The sequence below is a fragment of the Squalius cephalus genome, assembly GCF_949319135.1.
Source record: "Squalius cephalus genome assembly, chromosome: 20".
Classification (NCBI taxonomy): Eukaryota; Metazoa; Chordata; class Actinopteri; order Cypriniformes; family Leuciscidae; genus Squalius; species Squalius cephalus.
In genome coordinates, this window is record NC_137141.1 from 23199687 (window position 1) to 23223663 (window position 23977).

Below are 23977 nucleotides of genomic sequence, written 5' to 3' on the forward strand. Positions count from 1 at the left end.
ACCTAACGTAACCTCTGTTCTCTCTAGAGAGGGAACGAGTATTGCGTAAGAAGCTTACGCTACGGGTAAAGTCATCTTTTCTCGAGATATGAAGCCAAAAAATTATCCTTAATTTAATATCTTGTCAACGCAGTGCGGCAGCAAGCAGACCTAGAGCAAGCGAAGTCGCATGCTCATTGGCTGCTCTGCGGCAACTGCAGCAGCCTATCGCTGAAACCTTAGCGTGACGTCACGCCCAATGAGCGCGCTGGGCGCGCTCACGTGTCACAGCCCATGTGAGGAGGCGTGGCTTAGCTTATAAAAGAAGGTTCAGAGGCTGCTATTCTCTGGTTTTTGTCGCTGAAGCGAGTGAGCTCGTGGCGCGAGCACGGCGGGTTACGCAATACTCGTTCCCTCTCTAGAGAGAACAGAGGTTACGTTAAGTAACCGAGTACGTTCTCTTACGAGAGGTTCTCTCGTATTGCGTAATAAGCTTACGCTACGGGAACTTCCCTTGTCAACGCCGTGCGCGCCCCGCATCCACTGAATGAGTCCCAGGGAGAAACCCGGGGAACACTATAACAGGGAACCGGGCGGCCAAGAATGGCTAGCGCAGTACATAAGCACACACATAAGGGGCTCAGAGCGGCGTGGCCGGTCTGACTAACAGCCCCAGAATTGAGCTCAACCAGGAGAGCTAAATCACACAGCAGTAGTCTGCACACAGAGTGGGCTGGCTACGCGGGACTTAGACAGATAAGAGTTTAGCCTGCAGGGCAGGAACTTCCAGATTGTAAAATCTCACAAATGTAGAGGGGGAGGCCCAGCCTGCCGCTGTACAAATGTCATGAATGGAAATTCCGCTAGACCAAGCCCATGAAGAGGCCATGCCTCTGGTGGAGTGGGCTCTGATACCCAGCGGGCACTGCAGATTTTTAGACGCATAAGCGGCTGCAATCGCGTCCACTATCCACCTGGACAGGCTGTGTTTCGAGGCGGCGAGACCTTTGGTGCGCCCACCAAACGAAACGAAAAGCTGCTCCGAGCGCCTGACAGCGGCGGAGCGTGTAGTATAATTCCTAAGCGCTCTGACAGGGCAAAGGAGTTTACCGTCGATCTCGCTGCCGGATGACGGCAAAGCGGAGAGAGAAATGACCTGCGCTCTGAACGGTGTGCCCAGACTTTTGGGGACATAACCGTGTCTCGGTTTGAGGATGACTTTAGAGTCATTAGGTCCAAACTCGAGGCATGCAGCGTTAACTGACAGCGCGTGAAGGTCACCCACGCGTTTAACTGACGACAGTGCTATCAGAAAAACGGTTTTTAGCGTGAGATATTTCATATCCACTGTTTCCATGGGTTCAAAGGGATGCGCTTTCATGGCCTCTAAGACCAGGGAAAGATCCCAAATAGGAACCGACGGGGGTCGCGGCGGGTTCAATCTCCTCGCTCCCCTGAGGAAGCGGATGATGAACTCGTTCCTCCCTAATGCGCGGCCCAGCGCCGAGTCGGCAAAAGCTGAGATGGCCGCAACATAAACTTTGAGCGTGGAGGGGGACCTGCCCGCGTCCAACAGCTCTTGGAGGAAGCACAGCACCTGCGATACCCCACATGTTAGTGGATCCAGCCCTTTGGCGGTGCACCATTTACTAAACACAGACCATTTTGAAGCATAGAGCCGCCTCGTAGAGGGGGCTCTAGACTGTGTGATCGTGTTCACAACCCCTGTTGGCAAGTCAACGGGTAACCGTTGATGACCCACGCATGCAGAGACCAGCGCTCTGGATGGGGGTGCAAAATCGAGCCGTGGGCTTGAGAGAGAAGGTCTCTCCTCACCGGTAACGGCCAGGGGGCTGTGTCCGCCAGCCGTATTAGATCCGGGAACCATGTTTGATTCTCCCAATACTTGAGCACCGTGTGGCGCGCTTCCCTGAATCTCTCGATAACCTGCGGCAGCAGGGAGACCGGGGGAAAAGCGTAAAGCGGGCCGCTGGGCCAGTTCTGGGCCAGCGCGTCCTCGTTCTTTGAAAAGAACTTTGGGCATTGCGCGTTGTCTTGTGACGCAAAGAGGTCGACTTTCGCTCTGCCGAAACGGCGCCACAGTAACTGGACTGTTTGGGGATGCAAGGACCACTCTCCCGGGGGAACATTGTCCCTGGACAGTCTGTCTGGACCATCGTTCAGGCGACCCGGCACGTGCGCTGCTCTCAGTGAGCGCAGTGAGTGCTGAGCCCACACTAGGAGGCGTTCCGCCAGGGTGCAGAGCATTTTGGATCTGAGACCGCCCTGGCGGTTCACATAGGCTACCACTGACATGTTGTCTGTGCGGACCAGTACATGGTGGCCTTGCAGGTATGGGAGGAAGTGCTTGAGCGCATTCTCGACCGCCAGCATCTCTAGACAGTTTATATGAAGGCGACACTCCTGGTCTGACCAGCGGCCATAGACCGGTCTGCCCTCGAAAAGCGCTCCCCAACCTCCGTTGGACGCGTCTGTCGAGATAACTTTCCGGCGTGAGACAACTCCCATCGTCACCCCAGTGCGATACCATTCGGCTGCCAGCCAGGGTCGAAGGGCTGAGACACAGCCCTGACTCACTCTGACTCGTAAGCTGCCGGCCGTCCAGGCTCGGTGAGGCACTCGCGCTCTTAGCCAGCGTTGAAGCGGGCGCATGCGCAGTAAGCCCAGCTGAAGCACTGCAGCCGCTGAGGCCATGTGCCCCAAAACTCGCTGGAATGTTCTCAGCGGAGTCTGGTTGCCCGTCTGGAAAGATGCGGCTAGGTGTCGAATGCGGCGCGCGCGCTGCTCTGACAGTCTGGCCGTCATAGCCACCGAATCCAGTTCTATTCCGAGGAACGAGATAAACTGGCGGGGCAGTAATGAGCTCTTGGCCCAATTGACCGAGAGACCCAAATTTTCCAGATGGCCGAGAAGCGCTGTCCTGTGAGACAAAAGCTCTGACTCTGAATGCGCTAGAATTAGCCAGTCGTCCAGATAGTTCAGTACCCGTATCCCCTGAGTTCTCAGGGGAACGAGAGCCGCGTCCATGCACTTCGTGAATGTACGGGGTGCCAAAGATAGACCGAACGGCAGGACGGTGTACTGATATACCCGGCCGTCGAAGGCGAATCTCAAGAATGGCCTGTGACGGGGAATTATCTGGATCTGGAAGTATGCATCCTTCAGATCGAGAGAGATGAACCAGTCTCCCTGGCGAATTTGCGCGAGGATTTGTCTGGTTGTAATCATTTTGAACGGCCGTCTCATGAGGGCTTTGTTCAAGTGTCTCAGATCTAAAATGGGTTTCAGCGTCCCGTCCTTCTTGGGTACGAGGAAATAACGGCTGTAGAAGCCCGACTCGCTCAGAGAAGGATGCACTTGTTCTATAGCCCCCTTGTGCAACAGCTTTGCTATTTCTGCCCGAAGCAGATGAGCCACTTCTGTGTTCACACTCGTCTCGGTTCGCGCTAGAAAGCGAGGCGGACGGCGAGCGAATTGAAGCGAATAGCCGTGCTTTATGGTATTCAGCACATCTCGCTAGGGGTCGAATGGTCTCTGGGTTCAGATCGCCGCGCTGTGCGGGATGGGGAACCTGTATCAGAGAAGATAGGGGGACGCGCGCATTGCGCGCGTCGCCGGTGCTCGAATACGGGGGCTTGCAGACAGCGGAGACTGGCTGTGCAGCATTCAATGGCTCGATCACTGTGGACGGGGCACATTTTGAAGCTGGGAGCCCGTGGCGCGAGAGCGGCATGGGGATAAACGTGTCTGATTGTAAGTGCGCGCGCTCGTGAGCGGGCGCGGGGCTTACATACACAACACGGCCAGTGCTGGGGAGCTTTAGAAGATCTGCATCCCGGGATAACTGAGTGACAGAGCGTGCAGCGTGTAGGTGTGGGCACAGATTCGTGGGCACATTTTCTACACTTAGCACTCGAGCGGCGCTTGCCCGCTTTATGAGAGTGCGCTCTGTGAGCGTTACCGGGGAAACTGTGTTTGTGTGTAGTGGTGAGCACGTGGGTGTGGGCACATTTTCTACACTCATGACACCTTCGGCGTGAGCCGGAAAACCCGAAACCAAACTCTTTATGAGATATCTCTGGGTCGCCGTAAAAATGGCGTTTGTGTGCAGGCGAGCGAGTTGTGTTACTGGCTCGTTGGCTGCGATGTGAACCACTGCAGTAGCCTTTTTTAAGGGGACTGACAGGGCTGAGCGCTTTGATGGCGGTCCGGCCGCAGCGGGACTCAGCCATCTTTTCCTCCCTGCGGCTGCTAGGAGGACTTCGCGGGCTCAGGTTTCAGCGCTATCCTAGGCCGGGGTCCCCGGGGGGGAGGCGGTCTGCGACGGCTGACTGAGCGCTGTCTAGGGCGGCCGCCCTGGCGTCGCGAAGATGGAGGCTGAGCAGAGCGCTGTGTCGAGCTGCGTGCAGGAGGCTGATCCTGAGAGCGGCCTGCAGCGGAGCTCGAGCGGCGGGGCAGAAAGAGGTTCATAGCCTGTGAGGCTTTCTGCACCTCTGAGAAGCGATCCACAATCCCGCTGACCGCTGGGCCGAACAGGCCGGTGGGGGAAAGCGGGGCGTTGAGGAAAACTGCGCGCTCCCTTTCGCTCATATCCGCCAGCGTCAACCAAAGGTGCCTTTCGGTGACGGTGAGCGAAGCCATGGACCTTCCGATGGCTTGTGCCGCTGACTTGGTGGCGCGAAGCGAGAGGTCCGTCGCGCTGCGCAGGTCAGTCAGAGTGTCCTGATCCGGGCCTCTCTCGTCCAGATCACGGAGGAGATCGGCTTGGAGGATCTGGAGCACAGCCATGGAGTGCAGGGCGGAAGCGGCCTGGCCGGCGGCAGCGAAAGCGCGGCCGACGAGGGCTGAGGTGGTCCTGCAGGCTTTTGACGGCAGGGCAGACTTTGAGCGCCATCTAGCGGATGGCGGGCAAAGGTGCGTTGCCACGGCTTCTTCGACCGGAGGGATCTGTGTATATCCCTTCTCGGCGGCCCCGTCCACTTGGGAGAGGGTCGCGGAGGCCGGTGAGCGGAGTCTCGCGGAGAATGGGGCGTTCCACGACTTAGCGAGCTCAGAGTGGAGCTCAGGCAGGAAGGGTGCTGACCTAGAGGCGGGCGCTTGGCGGCGGCTAGGCAGAAAACACCCGTCGAGCCTGTTAGGCGCGGGGGCCTTGGGTGGGGACCAGTCCAGTCCCAGCTGGTCAACCGCTTTGGTGAGGAGGCGGAGGAGTTCCGCGTCGACACTGGCGCGGGACTTGCTAGACTCCTGTGTCGAGGAGGCGGAGCGGCGAGACCCCGACCATGCCTCGCTGTCCGAAGCCATAAGAGAACAGCTGTCTGATAAAGCGGCGTCGTCCGCTTCATCCCCTAGGGCGACGGCAGTGCGGGCGAAGGCCGGCCGCTGCGCGTTGGGAAGGGGAGAGGGAGATAGCGAGGCTCGAGGGAGGGGCTCCGGCGAGCACTCAGCAGCTGCCGCGGGTTCCGGTGGCCTCTGAGAGCGGCGCTTCTTCTTGCGCGGCCCGGTGGAGGCAGACGGTGAGACAGCGAGAGCGTCGAACGAGGCGAGTCGAGCCCGCAGGGTCGACATCGGCAGTTCTTCGCATAATTCACAGCCGCCCGCGGAGAGAGCGAGGGCTGCGTGGTCACGACCCAGGCAGAGAACGCAGATCACATGGCGGTCTCTTTCGCTGAGCGGAGCTTTGCAGGAAATGCAGTTAGGCATGATGCAATGAAAAAGGATATAATCGCCGGATAGCGAAGCAGGCAGGGATAGCTGAAGGCGGCGAAGACGACCGGCTTCCTCAGGTAATCCTCGGCTTGCAAGGCGCTTGTTTCAACGGCGGCTTCCTCAGAGTCCAGCGATGCGTAGTGCGTCGCTGAAGAGACAAAAATCAGAGAATAGCAGCCTCTGAACCTTCTTTTATAAGCTAAGCCACGCCTCCTCACATGGGCTGTGACGCGTGAGCGCGCCCAGCGCGCTCATTGGGCGTGACGTCACGCTAAGGTTTCAGCGATAGGCTGCTGCAGTTGCCGCAGAGCAGCCAATGAGCATGCGACTTCGCTTGCTCTAGGTCTGCTTGCTGCCGCACTGCGTTGACAAGATATTAAATTAAGGATAATTTTTTGGCTTCATATCTCGAGAAAAGATGACTTTACCCGTAGCGTAAGCTTATTACGCAATACGAGAGAACCTCTCGTAAGAAAACGAATGCCTTTGCCTGCCTTAGACACAGTTAACCAGTTTAAATATGCTTGCAGAAATATACATTTGATTACATTTTGGAGAACAGACAGAGGAAGATCCGTCGATGTGCATTTGATCGTTGTTTGTGTTAAGATGTTCAGTAGCGGCCATGAGCCCGATGTGAAGAGTTTTAACTCTTTCTTCTCTTTGGCTGTGCTAATGGTTCCCTGCCTTTAAATTCCTTTGAATGCAAAACTCTGCAGATTCACTTTATTTCGACATTGTCTAATAATCCAAATTGTATAAGTTACTATTATTCAAACCAAATGGCAGACAATAATCTTCGAGCTACAGATGACAGAAATAATGCTTGTCTCTTCTGTTTTTGTTGCAAAGATAGCCTATCAAATTATGATAATAATAGTAATTTAAATAAATAAAAAATCTAAATAATATCATGTTATATATATATGTTATATAATGATCCGAAGTAACTAACTAGCTACTTGAGTAGTTTTTTCATTGGCCTTTTATCTCTTACTCAAGTAAATATTAAGATTATTACTTTTACTTTTACTTAGAGTAAATATTTCTATAAGTACTTGTACTTTTACTTAAGTACAGTTTTTGGATACCCACAAATTTGGTGAAATTGGACAAACGGTCTACACTGTAAAAGACACTGTCCTGTAAAATAACGGTAATCTATACTGGCAGCTGTGGTTGCCAGCAATGTTAATTTACAGCCCTTTACCGTTAATTTACAGCTCTCCTTTTTTACAGTTTGATACCGTAAAAATGTCATGGAAGGTAACTCATACCATTTGGGAAACAGATTGCTTTTAACAGTTCGAGTTCAAAAACTAGTATTTATACTGATAGTACTGTGAACTGACTTCATTTGAGTCCACTGAAAATTAATATATCTTTATATAAAACTGCAAACATCTAATGTGTAATAGTGAATTAATTAAAAACATGATTTTAACGTAAGTCTTTGCAGTTCGTATAGCGAACAATAGCACGTGCTGCACGCATGTATGTGCTAAAGTACTTAGCAAGGAGATTGTCACTGCATCAGTAACTACAGATACTGCCTTTAAATAAAGCAACAGGCAGCATAACATCAGTGTTTCTCTGCTCATCTTTGACTGAAGCACAGGCTCTACTCTCCAGGCAGCACAATGGTATCTGTATCATCTGTATCATTTTGTGCAAAACACATAAAAAACTTCAGTTTAATATTTACTCTCCTTATCAGTTATTGACTTTGCATACCTTTTTTCTATGAACTTTCACTAATATTTCAGTGAAATTCTTTTGTTTAATAAATCTGACTGTACATTTTACAGTATAGGCTATTACTGTTTTCCCTTGATTTTACGGTAATCTGGCAGCTGGGTTGCCAGTAAATTGCTGATTTTCTACAGTTTTATGCCATAAATTAATTTACGGGTAAGTTGCTTCACTCTTTTTTTTTTTTTTTTTATTTGACACATTTAACCCTTTTAACCCCACTGCAATCCCCACTCCATCTTCAGTTTTAAATGAACTTGTGTGTTCACACTAAAGAGTGTTGGAGTAACACTGAAGCAGTGTTGAAGTTAATGATATAATTCAGTGATTAATTAACTGATGATTGAGCATTAGTGATGAACACCTGATGTTAACAAGCAGAATCACTGAAGGACAGAGGAACAACAAGAAGATAAAAAAGTGAAACACAGTAACTACAACTGACTTCAGCCACAGAAGACATTCAGTCTCTCAAGATCTCAGCAGAGGAGGATTAAACAACTCCAAAAATAGCATTACCAGCTTCGCTTATTAACCAGATTGACTTTATTTGTTTTTCATATGTCTACAGAAATTCCTATTGAGAATTAACAGAGGTTTAGATGTTGTTTTGTTTCATTTGACGTTACCATAATGGAGATCAGTGTTTGCTTTAGTTGAGCTCTTGACCCTTGACTTTAACATTTGTTTTTCTTCGGCTGCTGTAACTGTGTTTTTAAGACACAATTGTGGCAGAAACAAAGCCAACAAAAATGAGATCAGGTTTTGCTGATTATGTTGTCATTACATAATATTTGGATCACTGTTGACATCCCCTGTCTAACCCCTTATCAAAAATGTGTTGTTTTAATACAGCTTAATTTTATATTACTACACTGTGAAAATACTGCAAAAGTTCAAGCAGTGCTGCGTAATCAGTCATGAAGAATTCTTTAAACTCATCATTCACTAAAAAAAATTGAATTATTGCTTCAGTTCGACACACACAGACATCAAGAATCAGCCAATGAATCTCAACAATGGTGACAATCAACAAAAAAGATAACATCAAATCTGAACATCATAAAATATGCTAATAAAAGTCAACACAAAACCAACAGCAAAAATAAAAGCAAATCGTACAAATGAAAGAAAAGAACCAGACAATTCAGCTGCATAATTTATTCATGCTGCAATGCATGCTGGGAGTCATGGCTGAATTTTTTTTTTTTTTTTTGTACTACACTGGTACCCAACATGCAATGCAGCATGAAACTTATGACTGTCACCATTGTTGAGGTTCATATGCCGATTCTTGATGCCTGTGTATGTCTAGCTGATCTAGAAGTTCAAAATAAATTGGGCCACTATATGATGATTGTGACCATTAACAAACAGTTATTGTTATCTGACCCTGTTTTCTTTTAGCTTTTTTGCCATAGCAAATGTATTTTAAAAACACAGCTATCGCAGCCAAAGAAAATCTAATGTTTAAAAGTCAAGGGTCAAGAGCCCAACTAAAGCAATCACTGATCACCATCATGGTGAAAATAAAATTACAAATGAAAATAAAATTACATCTAAATCTCTGCTACCTTTTAATAATAACTTCTGTAGACGTCTGACAGAAATAGTCAAACTGGTCAGTAATAAGTGAAGCTGGTAATGCTGTTTGTGGAGGTGTTTAATCCCCCTCAGCTAAGATATTTTGCTAAGATTTAATGTCTTTTAACTTGATTTCATCTTTTTTTCTGTTCTTCTAGTTCCTCTTTCCTTAAGTGATTCTGATTGTTAAGAGCAGGTGTTCATCAGTGTCTCAATTAACTTCGAAAATTAACTGAATTAACTATCAAATAATTCACAGGAAGTTTGGCCAAATATGGCAAAATCAGTATTTATGTTCTAGGCATGAACCAATGAATCTATTAAGACCAGCTTCATTAAAATAGGCTAACTTAATCAAACGTTATTAGCATTTGTGACAATTCATTATAACTTTTGACCACAAGGTTGCACTGCCCCAAATGATACGCCAATGCGTTTGTGAAATATAAAATTTTTGCCAAAATTCAAAATGGCCATCATCGTTCGAATCAAGAGACTAGTTTTGTGATTTTTGGCCTAACCATTCAGAAGTTATGTTACAAGCAAAAAAAGTAAATTACCACTAGGTGGCACTGCGCCGAAACTGTGCAGGTAGCCTCAGGTTAATGATTCATCTTGAGCCACAGAATCAGAGGGAAAAATTATTTTGTTTCTATCCCTTACTGTACAAAAGTTATTAGCATAAACGTGAGTGCAACTTTGGACAGTTGGTGGCGCTAGAGGGATTGAGTTAGAGACTCCAAGTTTGCTATGGTTACAGTTCAGACTGTCTTCTATCTGTGTACCAAATTTCATAACTTTCCTACAAGCGGTTCTATGGGCAGCCATAGACTTCCAGAGCGGAAGAAGAAACGGAAAAATAATAATAATAATAGGAATGCCAACAATTACAATAGGTGCCTGGCTCCTAATAAATAAAAGCTTTCATTTTAAATGTATTTGAGGCAGTCTGTATAATAGCCTACATAAATGTATAAATATTTTAATATTAAACTTATTTGTATTTCCAAAGTGAAAATATTTGGTATATCTACTTGTAAAAAAGAACTTGAACATATTTGTTATATACTTTGTGTTTTAACTGGAAAGATGAAGAGGAAAAAAAAAAAAAAGAAGTATATTTTCTTTTTTTAAATACTCAAATGGGAATGGATTGCCACCTAGTGGAAAGGTTTGGATGTTAAGGATTGAAAACAAGACTTCTTACTGTAGTCTTTATTTCCTTTCATTACTTTATTTGAGACGATTTACAAAGAGACTATGAGAGATTATACCATTTTCTAAATATTTTCCACTTTGTAAAGATTCAAGTGAATGCTGATGGCATACAATGTCATTGACAATGTAACAAATGTAAAAAAGGTCCACTAATCCACTATTTACAATTTATGTCCATTCTCCCTCTTCCACATACATGTTCCTCTATATTACAAAAACAATTGTGTGAAAGGCAAGAGTATCTGTACATGTCTGAAATCATCAAATGCACAAGTTGCACATAAGAAACAATGAAGTGCATCAATTAAAACCACAAGAACAAGTGGTTTGGTCCTTTGAAATGGAATGAAGCACATGGATTTTATTGTTTGTTTGGTCATCAAGTTTTTGTTTCAGATCTTGGACAGTAGGACTGGGACCTTGGGGTGCATCCAAAATCACTAACTTCTGAAGCCGAGGCAGATGCTGAAGCTGAAGAAACACTGATGCTGGAACATTTTGGTGTCTGAAAGAGAGAATTTATTTAGAATGAAAGTTAACCGAGGTCAGATATGAACAAAAAGCAGCATGATTACTTATTCTGACATTATTTAGTGCGATTATTATACTAAGAACTCTCACCTCACTTTTAGGATCTCCAGCTTTGGAAACATCTGAGGAATTTCTTTGATTATATTACAGATGTCGTGACAACACAAGTCCAAGTGGAGGTGAAGGAGATCTGGCACCTGCTCTGCCATGATCCTGACTGCCTTCAAATCTGCCTTCACTCCCATGAGAGACAAATGCTGCACAGTCCTGGGTATTGATTTAGCATAGAGTCCGAGCGGGTATCCTACTAAAAAAATACAAAAGAAAGAGCAAAAATGTAGAGGGATTTACTGTATAATCAAACTGCAAAATCAAGATCTGAATTGTTACTCTTATGTTCTTCCCTAACATACTTGCTTAACCCTCTACTGCATGCATTTTGATGGCACATGATAAAAATTATTCCACATCATTTCTTGGCTCATTTGGGAACATTTAATTTATTGAAAAATTGTCCCTCCCTCAACCCCCTCACCCCAAAATATTTTTTTTGTTGCCTGAGGGCAACGTTGTGCAACAATGGTAAAGAATCATAGAGAAAATTATCATTATACAATTCTCAGAGAGCAATACAAAAATAAGAAAATAAACAAAAAAATGTCAAGAAATCATTTAAGTAAAAAGGGAAAAACACTTGAAACACATCAATATATTTGATTTGATACAGACATAGGTTTGTATCATGTAGTGTGTCATGTCATATCATGTACTTCATGTATCATAATCATCCCCATATACAATACTGTGTATTGACAAAATTATTGGGACACCCCTCCAAATCATTGAATTCAAGTGTTCCAATCACTTCCATGGCCACAGTTGTATAAAATCAAGAACCTAGGCATATAGACGCTTCAACAAACACTCTCAGGAGCTCAGTGAATTCAAGCGCGGTGATAGGTTGCCACCTGTGCAATAAGTCCATTTGTGAAATTTCCTCACTACAAAATATTCCACGGTCAACTGTTAGTAGTATTATAACAAAGTGGAAGCAATTGGGAACAACAGCAACTAGGCCACAGAGTGGGGTCAGTACATGCTGAGGCACACAGAAGTCGCCAACTTTCAGTCAATAGCTACAGACCTCCAAACTTTGTAGAGAGCTTCATGGAATGGGTTTCCATGGCTGAGCAGCTGCTTCCAAGCCTTACATCACCAAATGCAATGCAAAGCGTGGGATGCAGTGGTGTAAAACACGCCGCCACTGGACTCTGGAGTGACCAATCACGCTTCTCTGACTGGCAATCCAATGGACGAGTCTGGGTTTGGTGGTTGCCAGGAAAACAGTACTTGCCTGACTGCATTGTGCCAAGTGTAAAGTTTTGTAGAGGGGGGATTATGGTGTGGGTTTTTTTGGTGGAGGGGGGATTAGTGTGTGGGGTTGTTTTTCAGGGGTTGGGCTTTGCCCCTTAGGTCCAGTGAAAGGAACTCCTAATGCTTTAGCAATTTCATGCTCCCAACTTTGTGGGAACAGTTTGTAGATGGCCCCTTTCTGTTATAACATGACTGTGCACCAGTCCTGACCATAACCTGATAGAACACCTTTGGGATGAATTAGAGCAGAGACTGCGAGCCATCTATCACTCTGTCTCCTCTCCACCAATAAGCTGGTGTGTTGTGGGCGTTCTGGCGCAATATGGCTGCCTTCGCATCATCCAGGTGGATGCTGCACATTGGTGTCACTTAGGTGACTTTGGGTGTTCCTGTGCACCCAGGAACCCTACATCTTCCCTACTTGTAACACATTATTTGCCATTGTGAGGTATTGTCCAAGACATCCTTGAAAAGTACTCCTTATCGCACAATGTTGCCCTGAGGCAACAAAAAGAAAAACTGAATTTGTGAACATGCAAAATAAAAAAAACTTTACAAAACCTGCCAAAAGGCTTCTCTACACCTTCATACACACACACATATTTTTTATGTGCAGTTCATGTCATTTTAAATAAGATTACTAAAGCAAATACTCTTGCTTTCATCTCACACCATGTGCTCCAGTGACCATGTGTCAGAAAAGGACATCCCGCTTTCAAATGGTGCTTGATAGTGACTCCCAAACCTTATTGGACTGGTTTTTGATACTTTTTCAAACATTCTAATTGGTTGCAATCATTTAAAGAAAAATGTACTGAACATAGGGCTTAAGAAAACTTTCCGTTGGTTGCCTAGGGGCAACGCTATGCAGTAGAGCAGGGTTCACCAATCTCGGTCCTGGAGGGCCGATGTCCTGCAGAGTTTAGCTCCAACCCCAATTAAACACACCTGAACCAGCTAATCAAGGTCTCACAAGGCATACTAGAAACTTTCAAACAGGTGTGTTAGAGCTGGTTGGAGCTAAACTCTGCAGGACAGCGGCCCTCCAGGACCGAGATTGGTGAACCCTGCAGTAGAGGGTTAATGATCCACATTTTCTGAAACATGAACTAGGGCTGTCAATGTCAATAGATTCAAATCAATATAAAATAATAATAAAAATGTAATTATTAGTAGTAAAATATATTGTGACAAATTATAACAATTGTAACTACATTTATTACTACTACTACTAATAATAGCAATAATTATTATTAATGCTAATCATTATTGTTATATTTTTGTTCATGAACCTATGGGTGCCAATGAAAATGAAAACTTGTCTGTATTAACTTTGTAGTTTTCTGTCAAGTAAGCAATATGCTGCAAGTTTCTGCTTGCATTTACATCGTTACATTATTTTACAAGTTTGTCTCATTTGTAACTTCCGGTTGAAGCCCATTTTCTATCGAATCTGCGAGGTAAAAATGAAAGATATATAAGCCGTGTTTATGCATTATTTCATACTTACAAGAAATTTTGAGTTCTGAGAGTACACGAAGCCCTTGCAACCATTTTGTGAGACGGCAAAGGGTTGGATCATCACACCATTGTTTATAATGCACCGTCAGTTTAGTAAGGGAGGACAGGGCGTCAAAGGCAACAGGGGAGAGGCAGGGGTCATAACAGTTCAGCAGCTCCAGACTGCTCAGCCCGAACTCTGAATCCGGACCAACTCCTGTGTGAAACACAAGTGTGAAAATACACTCTTTCCTTCATTTTGTTTTCTTTATGAAGCATACATACCAGGACGCCCACATGCTGTAGTTGGACAAAAATAATCATCAGGAAGAATCCCATACTTTGGTCCCAATCTCAAGGAAAGGTGTTTCAATTTGGGCAGACGCCTCAACATGCCATGAAGGACAGGTTTAAAGATGGGATTTTTATCTTCGTGGTAGTGTAGTGAGGTAAGCTTGACAAGTTGCGAAGTAGCAGCACTTATCTCCGATACTGAAGCTTTCTGCACCTCACACAAGCAGAGATGAGTCAGTTGTCTCAAAGATAAAAGTGAGCTGGTCAGACTCCGACAGCAACATTGACGGATGACAAGCTTTTCGAGGTGTTTTAAAGCACCCAACTCTGCCAGAGCTTTGCCATCACTGCACTGAGCCAGAGTCACGGAACTGATCCACGGAAGCTCAGTCACAATATGTCGCAATCCTTTTGCATTTGCCTTTTGAACAACAATGGACTTGGTTTTTCTTTGGCGCAGAGTTTTCCAAAAATGTGAGTCGTAGAGTTCGAACTTTTTGAGGACAACAACGCTGTCTTTCCATAAGGTCCAATAGTCGACCAGTCTTTTAAAGCACGTGCAGCTTAAACGAACACTCAATTTGTCACGAACAGAGAGAAATCCAAAAACGTGGATCCAGATCTCATCCGTTAGATGAAAAGCGGACATCGTCTCCTTTAACGTTATCCTCACATCACATGTATTTCCTAAATGTTCATTCTTATACACGAATCATTTTGTTTTCACTCCGACACGTGGTTCATAATGCGTAGTTATTTTGATTCGGATCTTTTTGATTAATCAATTGAACCGGTTCACAAAACCAGTCTGAACGATTCGTTCACGACTCCGGAAGGTGTCCGTATTTGCAAAATTGGTTCAAATAAATTCAAAAAGTGTATAATGTGACACCCTATGTCTGACACCCTATGTCTGACATCTTAAGCCTTTTTGGCATTACACTCACTGTTACATTTTGTTACATTATGGTCTTTAAATAAAAAAGCCACCCATTTTAATTGTAATACGGTTTAATTCTAATGCAATTTATGTAGGTTCAAGGATTTCGTTTTATAAGCCGGATGGCTCAAACTTAACTGGTAAACATTACAATGAACGCCATAATTAATCAACCCTAATCTGAAAACGTAACGAACAGCAAGATGCAATGCCATGCGTTTTGAGGTAAAATAATCACATAACTGTTTTTGACCATTTTTTTTTTTAAACTAACTTTTTGAAAGAACCGACTCGCTTAAATGAATCACTCACTTCCTAGCAGCATTAACGGAAGTGACGCAGTGCCTGCGCGACGCGAGACGTTAGCCGCGCTTATCCGGGAAAATTCAAATGAGTTTTTATGGTGAGTGTTTTTGTGGTTGTAACTTCTAAAGGGAGTCCATAATGTTATTCACTCAACTATATATTAAGTTAGATATTTATTTCGCTCACTGATATGTAATCGATCGTTTTGCATATTTTGTCGACTGATAAGTGTGCACGGTTTTTTGTTTTCGTTCTAGCTTTAGTATTGTACAGCCAATGAAAATCATTGGGTTTAGAGAAGTGTTTATAGTATAATTCCATTAAGATGTTTATTCATTTTTAATGTTATTTTATAACTGATGTTGCGTGTCATATTAAAGATATGTTACTAATTCTTCATGGAAGTGTCCAATTTGATAGACACTGGATTTGGATTTTTTGTTTTGTTTGTTTTTTTGCTAATTTAATTTTCTTTGCATCTTATAGGATTTTTGCTGAAAACATGGACCACAACAGGTATGTAAACAGTTAGACTATCTTTCCTCTTACTCAACAATGTATCATCAACTACAAGACTATTTCATACCTCCTGAAGTCCCTAAGCGTGGTGACATGATCACACCTGTCAAAACCATACCTAAAACTGCTCACAATTGGGCCGCTGGTTCAAGCAGAAAGAATTCAAACAGAGATGTGTTGGTGATGAACTCCACTGCACAGAGTGCTGAAGAAAACAGCCCAAATATCCCCTGCGAGCTCAGCAGTATCAATGCCACGGCAGAGTTTGTAACCCCTCAAGACAAAGCTAACCTGATGCTGAAGAGGTGCACTGAGACGCCAGCAAAGATTTTTGCGAGAATGAAGGCAAAAGTTCAGAGACAAAATTCTGCTGGGCATGGGGCAGCCTCTGATCATGTGAGAAACCAGGAGATCTGTGGTGATATGCCTTCAAACCCTGTCATCCAGCACTCACAAAAGAGTAACGCCAACCAGGAGACATATGTGTTAGCCCTCTCACCTCCACAGTCGCCAAGAGGAGATGCACAGGCTGGAGAAATGGACTTGCCACAGGAAAGTCATTCCATCAATGTTCATAAAGTTCCTGGAAGAAAAAATGAAACTTTTAATACTGAGTCGCGGTCATTTATTGGTTAGTTTTATTCTTTTTTCATTTTTTTTTCAGATGTCGTACATATTGCTGTAATTGAATTCTTTTCATTTTTTTTATTTGTGTGTCTAGAGCCATGTGTTTTACTGGAGAAGATGCCTCGGGAGATGTTCTCAGAGATGAAAGCAAGGCTTAAGCAAATGCCAGAGAATCTGAACAGAAACAGACGTATGATTTTTATATACGTGTGTGTGTGTGTATGTATGTGTATATATAGATATAGATATAGATATCGTTAGCCTCATAGCAGAATTGCCTACGTCCTATTTAAAGAAAAAAGGACTTAGGCAATTATGCTATGAGGCTAATATTTATTTAAAAAAAAAAGCTTTTTACAATTGCTGTTCTCTGACATTTCAGCACAGTTGTATTCACTGGGACTCAATTAATTTATAAAATCTGTTTTTGTTTACTCAAGAGCCTTGTGTGCTGTTGAACAAGGTGGTTCCTGATGAGACATTAGCCCAGCTTCAGCAGAAACCCATCAATTATCTAAGTGGAAATAGAGGTATAATGTTTAATTTTATCCTGCATTACTCATAAAACTACAGTTGTTTAGAATGGTGTATGTGTTTTGGATATGAATCTCCTTTTTCATAAACATAAACTGATATAAAGCTTGACCAGTGACCAGTTGTGAGTGTGTTTATTAATCTTTATTTTTCATTGTTGTTATTTTGTGTGCACAAGACAAATTCCTTGTGTGTGTAAACCTACTTGATAATAGATCTGATTCAGATTTTTACAGAACACTGGGTTATAGACATAGACCTACTGTAATCTGATTAAGAATGCAAAAGTAACTCATGCAAAGAGCAATATGACACTGATCATAATAGATTTGCTCTGAAATTTGATTGCAGGTGGTTGTGTTGTATTTCGTGAGAAGAGCATTTGTGTAGAAAAAGACAACGAGGAAGACCTCCAAAATGACATGTCCAGTAGTCCTGAATCTGGTCCGTTTGATCAGTCGGAGTGCACAGAAGTTGTCCCTGGACCCCCTCAGCCCTCTCATAATCTTCTGGAAGATCCTCTCCTGCAGCTTTCTCCTCGCGTCTTGATCCCACGAAAGCAAGTGTCTGTGTTTCAGTCAAAACAACAAGCTAGACAAGCGGCCATAGCACTGGATGAAGGAACCAATGTAAGTTAAGGAAATTATCATTGTTTCTTAGTGGGTTTTAAGATTATTGAGTAAATGAAATGCAAAAAAATGTTTTACTTGTACTTGTCTTTTAGGTGAGGGGGATTCATTTACGAGAATGGGTTTTGAAACTGCTCAACAAAGACCTTGTGGTTGATGGTATTCGAGTGTAAGATATTTGCTTTTTAAATTTTTTTTTTTTTTCCTTATTCATTTTGTTTGATTGTGCTTTTGGTAAATCTTGATGACTTGTCATATCGTCTGTGTGCTACATTATACATGAATGTAAATTTTATTATACTACAGCATTATACTTTTCTTTAATACACAGAAATGTTTACTTTACAAACCCATTGCAAAGATTAGCTGAATGATTTCAGATATCATGTAGCTCTAATGTGGTTTGTTTGATAAATACAGAGACACTATGATACCTTGGCACAGCAGTTTAATCATTGAAAGAGTCTCGAGTAATGTGCTCAAGACCTCATCTGGCAGAACCTATGTGCTCATTGGGAAAATGGCCAAACATCCCAATTCATGTAAGAAAAATGATTTTTAAATGAGATTGCCTTACTTTGTGTTTACTTCATTTAACATTTTTGTTTTTACCATTACAGCATTTCCATCATGGTTTTTGAAGAAGTTTCTGTTTGGGTTTCCAAATATGTGGAAAGAGTACCTGGATCAGTTTTTGAGTGGTCATATGGGGTATGTTGCCTCAACTCTGTTATTACGTTATGTATCATCAAATAACAAAAAAGATACCATACATTTCATTAAACGATTTTACCTAATTTTGATTTAGATCACAGAAAGGTCAGAAGGATGACAGCAGTGCAAAACCTTCCAAAGCAAGAAATCAACAGGCTTCTAAAAACTTAACATCCAAACATCCCAAGATTCAAGGCCTTACAACCTGTGAGTATATCATATATCATATATATGAGCAAAGAATGGCCTGTATAGTGATGTCTAATGTGAGTGCGTATTGTTCTATTGAGTGACTTCTTTTTGAAGAATCAGGTAAAATGGGTTCACAAATCAATCTGAATCATTTGTTACTGAATCGATCAAAAATAATTGATTCATTTAATATCTAGCTGCATTTATATTTTATTAGCGTCTGGATCAAGAATGTTTGTAATCCCAATTCAAATAATTTAGTTTAAACTCTGGGCATCCTCATAGGTTTGTAAAGGTCACAATTTTTTGTGTTATTCAGCTCCCATCACGCCCACTGACAGCATTCAGCCGGGCAGTGCAAAAGTTTCTCGCAGTGGCCGACTCATCAAACAGCCATTGGAATACTGGAAAGGAGGGAGGATTGTTATGGACTCTGACATGAATGTCACTATCCATGAAGACTATTCTACCTCACTGCTGTCCACGGTACTCTTATCATTTTATTTAGCAGTGTCAATGTCTTTTGATCTCTAGTGACATTCACAGGGACTTTATATATTGTTATGGTGCAAGTGGGCCATTTCTTAAATATTATGTTATTTTTCTTTCCAGCCAAAGAAGCCAGTAACTCTGGCAACATCACAAATCACAGAGGAACAATCATTCAGGCCTGAAACTCGGGGAAGAGGTGTGTATTGATAACACGCTTGTATTTATAAAGTGCATTTGCTTTTTTTATCGCAAATTCTCACATTTATTTGTTTTACAAAAGGGAAACGTAACACATCTAGCAGTGAAGATGACCTGTCAGTGCCAATGAGGAGGATCAAACAGCATTCCAAGCCCCAAAGGAATGTCCCATCTCAAAGCAACCAAATAGAGAGCACTTCACTGAATAAACCTACAAGAGCTCAGAAAGGACCCCCGGTTGTGGCCCCCAGCTTGAAATCGGGTCATGCGGTGGAACAAACAGCTAGTCGACCTCAAAGAGCCTCTCTGAGAAAACAACAGTTTGGAGGAGAGGAAGCCACTGTAGGTTCTGGAGAAGAAATGACAGAGAACACAAAAGTTGATGCAGTGAATTCTAATTTCTCACTTGGAGATGGAGGAATGTCATATGATGAACAGGAAACTGGCATTGAGAGTGATTCGAAGACAAACCACAACAGAAAGCCTTCCCAAAAACAATTTCAAGATGAACCGCACTCCATACTACGCAATAACAGTTCCTTGCGCCGAAGCTCTCGCCTAAGCTCCAGAGCCCAATACTCTACTGACTCAAACAGCTCATTTGCATCTCCAGACCCTCCAAAAAGACAAAGAGGGAAACGGTCCACAGACTGTAAACAGCTAACAAAACCTCATAAGATTGAGCCCTCTGTGCCCCAAGACTCTACCAGTTATAAGGAACAAAATGAACAAGGTTCACGTAGACCAAAAAAGGTCTCGCTGAGAAACTCAGATGATGTTTTGCCAGGAGATTCTATTGATTTTCCCACAGATGATGATGAAGAGAGACGACAAGACGACAAAAAGGCCACGTTATTGTTGAAGAGGACAAGACAAAGGAAAGGCAAATCTGAACTTAAAATTAATGGACACCTGGTTTCCTCAGAGGACATACATTCTGAGTACTCGGAGGATGAGGAAAGTGTTCAGCGTGCTGTTTCAAATAACAGAAGATCAAAGAAATCTGAAACGGGAAAAGCAAACACTAAAAGCAAAAAGCCACAAACAGAAAAAGGCAATACGAATGAACAAGATGAGCTATTGGATGGAAAATGGACTGAAGAAGAACTACAAAAACTACACGAGTAAGCTTTTATCTTGAAAGCCAACCTAAAATTGGTTTTGATTTTAAATGTTTTCTGGTCATGATTTAACAAATTCACATAGTTTTAATTGGATGCAATTTAGAAATGATTTCACTGTGTATCTCTTTGGAAAGGGCTGTCAACTCATTACCCAAGCATAAGAGCGGATACTGGCCAAACGTTGCTTATGTTGTTGGAACTCGTTCAGCTGAAGAGTGTCAGGAACAGTATAATGCCCATCAGAAGACCAACAAAAGACCCAGTAAAAAAGCATCAAAGAAACCAGCAGCAACAGAGGAACCAGGTAACCTATCCTTTACAGTATAGCTTGATGAGTTATGAGTATGACAGTTTTTACATATTATCGATTTTTTTTGTTTGTAAATCCATACAATTGAAAATGCCTGAGCTTATGTTTTGCTCACAGGAAAGGAAGTAGTTGAAATAACTGCTAAAGCTGGAACTCTTAAAAGGAGACAGCAGATGAGGCATTTCTTGGACCACTTGCCTAAAGATGACCATGATGATGTGTTTACCAGCTCACCAATGCACAATAAACAAATCAAGGTGCTTTTATGTTGGTTGATTTGATATACTGAACTAGATTTAATAAAAAATGCACACAGAGACCTGATAAAGCCTAAATCAGATATCTTGTTAAAAAAATACAGATACTGTAAAAAAAAAAAGAATAATCTAACTTGACCTTTGTCTTCTGTAGTTGCCTGTATTTGCTGCAAATGGAGATGATGAGGATTTCAGCCAGCTCCAGAACCCTCAGACGCCAAGTTCTAGCAACTCTGCTACTGCTAAGACCCCTCAGTGTCTGCATATTAGCCCAGGAATGCTGGGATCCATCAATAAGTACGTTTTTATCTCTACTGCCAAAGCTTTTTATGCTTGTGGAGTGTTTAGTGGGCGGATGCTGAGTGTACTCATCAGGCTTATTGCCTCATTTGAAAATGGAAATATTCAAATAGCAGATGTCTAATTTGCATCTTTGTATAAATCAGTTAAATTCTTTGTTTATCTTAGGAATAACATGGACAAGTACATTTTTCATCTTCAGAAGAAACAAAAAGGACAGAAACGGGGCAAAAAGGCTGCACCAATGGTGACAATATTAAAATCCTGCTTGTTTTTAACATTGTTTGCATAAGTGTTCCTTTTTTTCAATCAATATGATGGTGATGCAATATATTTCTTGTGTAGGACAAGCTTACACCAATTCCAGCAGTCAAGAAGACCCTAAAGAGATGTGTTGGTATGCACATTACATTTTTGGTAATGGTAACTCTATGGCTTTGTTCAGATTGCAGGCAAATCAAATCTTTTCAGGCAGACTGTCTGCACTGTTAATTCCGAGTGATCAAATAAGATTTGTGTGTCCAAACATAACCAACCTATCTGCATGGATGGGTTGCTTTGGTAATGACGTAGTCTCACTCTCCAACTGTGCTGAACTTGTGTGACGGAGGAATTCTGCACCGCGACTTGACAGGGCGCTTATTTGGAGAGCGAGATGATGCACCTCCATTTTTCTTGTTTCTTTTTTGAAAGCCTTGTCACATGTATGCTTGCGTTGTGGTGCTCTATCTATCTATCAATCAATCAAATCTATCTATCATCTCATGCTGTAGTCACAGCTGAAATCTTTGGACAAACCGTTTAAACTACCATATGAATACTTCCGACATTTCTATTCCGTCACCGGTTTGATGTAATCGTTGCGTGTCGGTTTAAGACTTGCAATCTGAACATGGTCAGATACAGAGCATTGAAAAAGTTGAAAAATATACTGTTGTTTATCCATGTTGTTTTTTTCCATTCATCCCCCATGTTTTCAGCAGCTGAAGATGATGACTTTGTGGTGTGGAATATGCTCTCAGAAAAGGATAACCCATCCAGAGCTGATGACAGTGATGAAGAGGATGATTATTTTATGGAATACTGCTGAGTTTCAATATCATTGTTTAGCATTTGTAAAAATCATCTTAAATCAGCTAGTTTCAATGCCGTTAATCACATTATTTTACAATGTTTTATCTTCTATTTGGCATCCGGATGTTTTTTAAGTGCGTTTTGCTTTGGCAGATACCAAGGCTCATGTTTGCTAGCTCTTCATAGCTTACAAAACAATTTTTTTTTAAAAGAAAAAGAGAAGTGCTTTGTTTTTGGCCAGTTCAGAGTTTATCAATGGATTGTATGTTTTTAATTTGGAGTTCATCATCTGTGGATGTTATACAATCAAATTCTAATTAAAGAAGTTAAACAATTCAGTATAAAGAAGTGCAAAAGAAAAAAGTTCTAATTATTCCTCACTGAAAATGCAACATTTTAAATGATTTTATTTGATCGAATTGTATTGTAAATAAATATAAACTAATAAAACGGTTACAATTTAATTTTTGTTCACACGTTTTACATAAGTATTCTTTGGGGGGAAAGGGCAGAAATGCTGGACTAGCAGTGAAGTCTCAGCTGTGTGTCTTGTCTTTTTTCTTTATCTTGTTCCTGTCTTTATAGGCTACATTTTTGGGCAAATCCTTTTATTGGTCTTTTGGTTTAGCCCCTGCCCTTTTTGCAAAATTAATCAAAAGTGTCCTTCTCAAACAAATATCAATGATAATATTGTGGTCAATAACACAAAATGCATTTGATTATAATTAACATGACAATGTGTACAAAACTAAAGTAGCCTAAATTCACGTTTATTTTTATGTTTCTGTCAATCTGAGGTCGGTGTCGTTGCGTCAAGTTGCGTGTGTCTTGCTTCGGACCAGTAGTGTGTGTGGACGGCAGACGTAACCTTAGCAAAAGTTAGGCGTTTTAAAATGAAAATGCACTAGTGTAAACGTATGTATTCCACAGTCTGCTCGGGAACCGTTATTTCAGTGAATATATGGCTCGACGGCAGGAAGGAATAAACTAAACAATTTTTAAACTTTTTTTTTTTTTCCAATAATAAAAAGTAGTTTGTCGATTCAATTAAAAATCCACATATCACATATTTTAAAATATTACATAATTCACTGAAGCCCGTTTGTCATATAATACACCGACCAATCGTTATCTGGCACAACAAGTTAAAATGTCATTGGACAATGTGAAGTGGAGCGGTAATTTACCAGTCATTAATAATAAATAGTTTGAAAATTAGATGGACAGATGAATTTACATTTATGAAGCGATCTGAATCTGCATCGTTTAAACAATGGATGCTAATTGACTACAAAGCACCGCACAAAACCAGCACCAAAAGTCGCATTAATGGTAAGTAGTATTAAAGTCACTTTATTTAGTCTACTATGTATATTGATACACCGTTTACCATTTGATCAAACTATCATAAGCCGCGTTTCCATTACCCTTCAAATTGCGCAAATTGAAATTGCGAATTAAAAATACGCTCAATGGAAACACGTCAATTTCGCAAAAACTCCCGTTTATCGCAAAAAAGTTTTTACGCTCTCATGAGGTGGTTTTTCAGGCAATTCGAAAAAGGAATATTTCGCAAAACTGCAATGGAAACAGTTTTTGCGCATTTACAGTCACCTGACTTAGAAGACGCGGTGTGTTTGAGGTCCATGTATAGCTACGCAAATAGGCCTAATAATTATTTTATATTATTTTATTTTAACATTTAATAGGCTATATTTAGAAGACGCTTTTATGCAAAAAAAGAACAAAGCGTGAGGAGCGCGCACTGCATGGCACGGAGGCGCGGGCGTGAACACTTGCAT

The 23977-nt window shown here is 42.3% G+C and overlaps 2 protein-coding genes across 5 annotated transcripts; one reads left to right on the plus strand and one right to left on the minus strand.

Moving 5' to 3' along the window:
• Positions 1–10239: 10239 nt before the first annotated feature.
• On the minus strand, positions 10240–14738 carry LOC307148616 (uncharacterized protein). The gene is made up of 4 exons (XM_079854278.1): positions 13951–14738; positions 13676–13882; positions 10882–11098; positions 10240–10765 (listed from the first exon to the last, which is right to left on the minus strand). The coding sequence occupies exons 1-4, from the start codon at positions 14606–14608 to the stop codon at positions 10561–10563; spliced, it is 1287 nt and encodes a 428-aa protein (XP_079710404.1). The 5' UTR covers positions 14609–14738; the 3' UTR covers positions 10240–10560.
• Positions 14739–15222: 484 nt separating this feature from the next.
• mis18bp1 (MIS18 binding protein 1) lies at positions 15223–22639 on the plus strand. Of its 4 annotated transcripts, none has more exons than XM_079853635.1 (18): positions 15223–15302; positions 15692–16355; positions 16446–16541; positions 16792–16881; positions 17237–17514; positions 17610–17683; positions 17935–18056; positions 18135–18225; positions 18323–18435; positions 18740–18906; positions 19033–19108; positions 19193–20234; positions 20369–20538; positions 20662–20801; positions 20956–21098; positions 21270–21348; positions 21447–21498; positions 22085–22639. In XM_079853635.1, exons 2-18 carry the CDS (start codon positions 15761–15763, stop codon positions 22189–22191), a joined length of 3435 nt encoding a protein of 1144 aa, XP_079709761.1. In that variant the 5' UTR covers positions 15223–15302; positions 15692–15760; the 3' UTR covers positions 22192–22639. The 4 variants fall into 4 exon arrangements, with proteins under 4 accessions (XP_079709761.1, XP_079709760.1, XP_079709763.1 ...); XM_079853634.1 differs by having other exon boundaries at positions 15234–15302; positions 22082–22639; XM_079853637.1 differs by having other exon boundaries at positions 15234–15302; positions 21304–21348.
• Positions 22640–23977: the final 1338 nt, after the last annotated feature.

Bases quoted from the DNA above. Each gene is read 5' to 3' on its own strand.
- LOC307148616 (XM_079854278.1), bottom strand. From the start codon at position 14,608: ATGTCCGCTTTTCATCTAACGGATGAGATCTGGATCCACGTTTTTGGA. The intron at 13,883-13,950 runs GTATGTATGCTT...TGTTTCACACAG, and splicing joins TACAGCATGTGGGCGTCCTG to GAGTTGGTCCGGATTCAGAG. The intron at 10,766-10,881 runs GTGAGAGTTCTT...TCTCTCTTTCAG, and splicing joins CTGGAGATCCTAAAAGTGAG to ACACCAAAATGTTCCAGCAT.
- mis18bp1 (XM_079853634.1), top strand. From the start codon at position 15,761: ATGTATCATCAACTACAAGACTATTTCATACCTCCTGAAGTCCCTAAG. The intron at 20,235-20,368 runs GTAAGCTTTTAT...CTCTTTGGAAAG, and splicing joins GAACTACAAAAACTACACGA to GGCTGTCAACTCATTACCCA. The intron at 21,499-22,081 runs GTATGCACATTA...CCATGTTTTCAG, and splicing joins GACCCTAAAGAGATGTGTTG to CAGCTGAAGATGATGACTTT.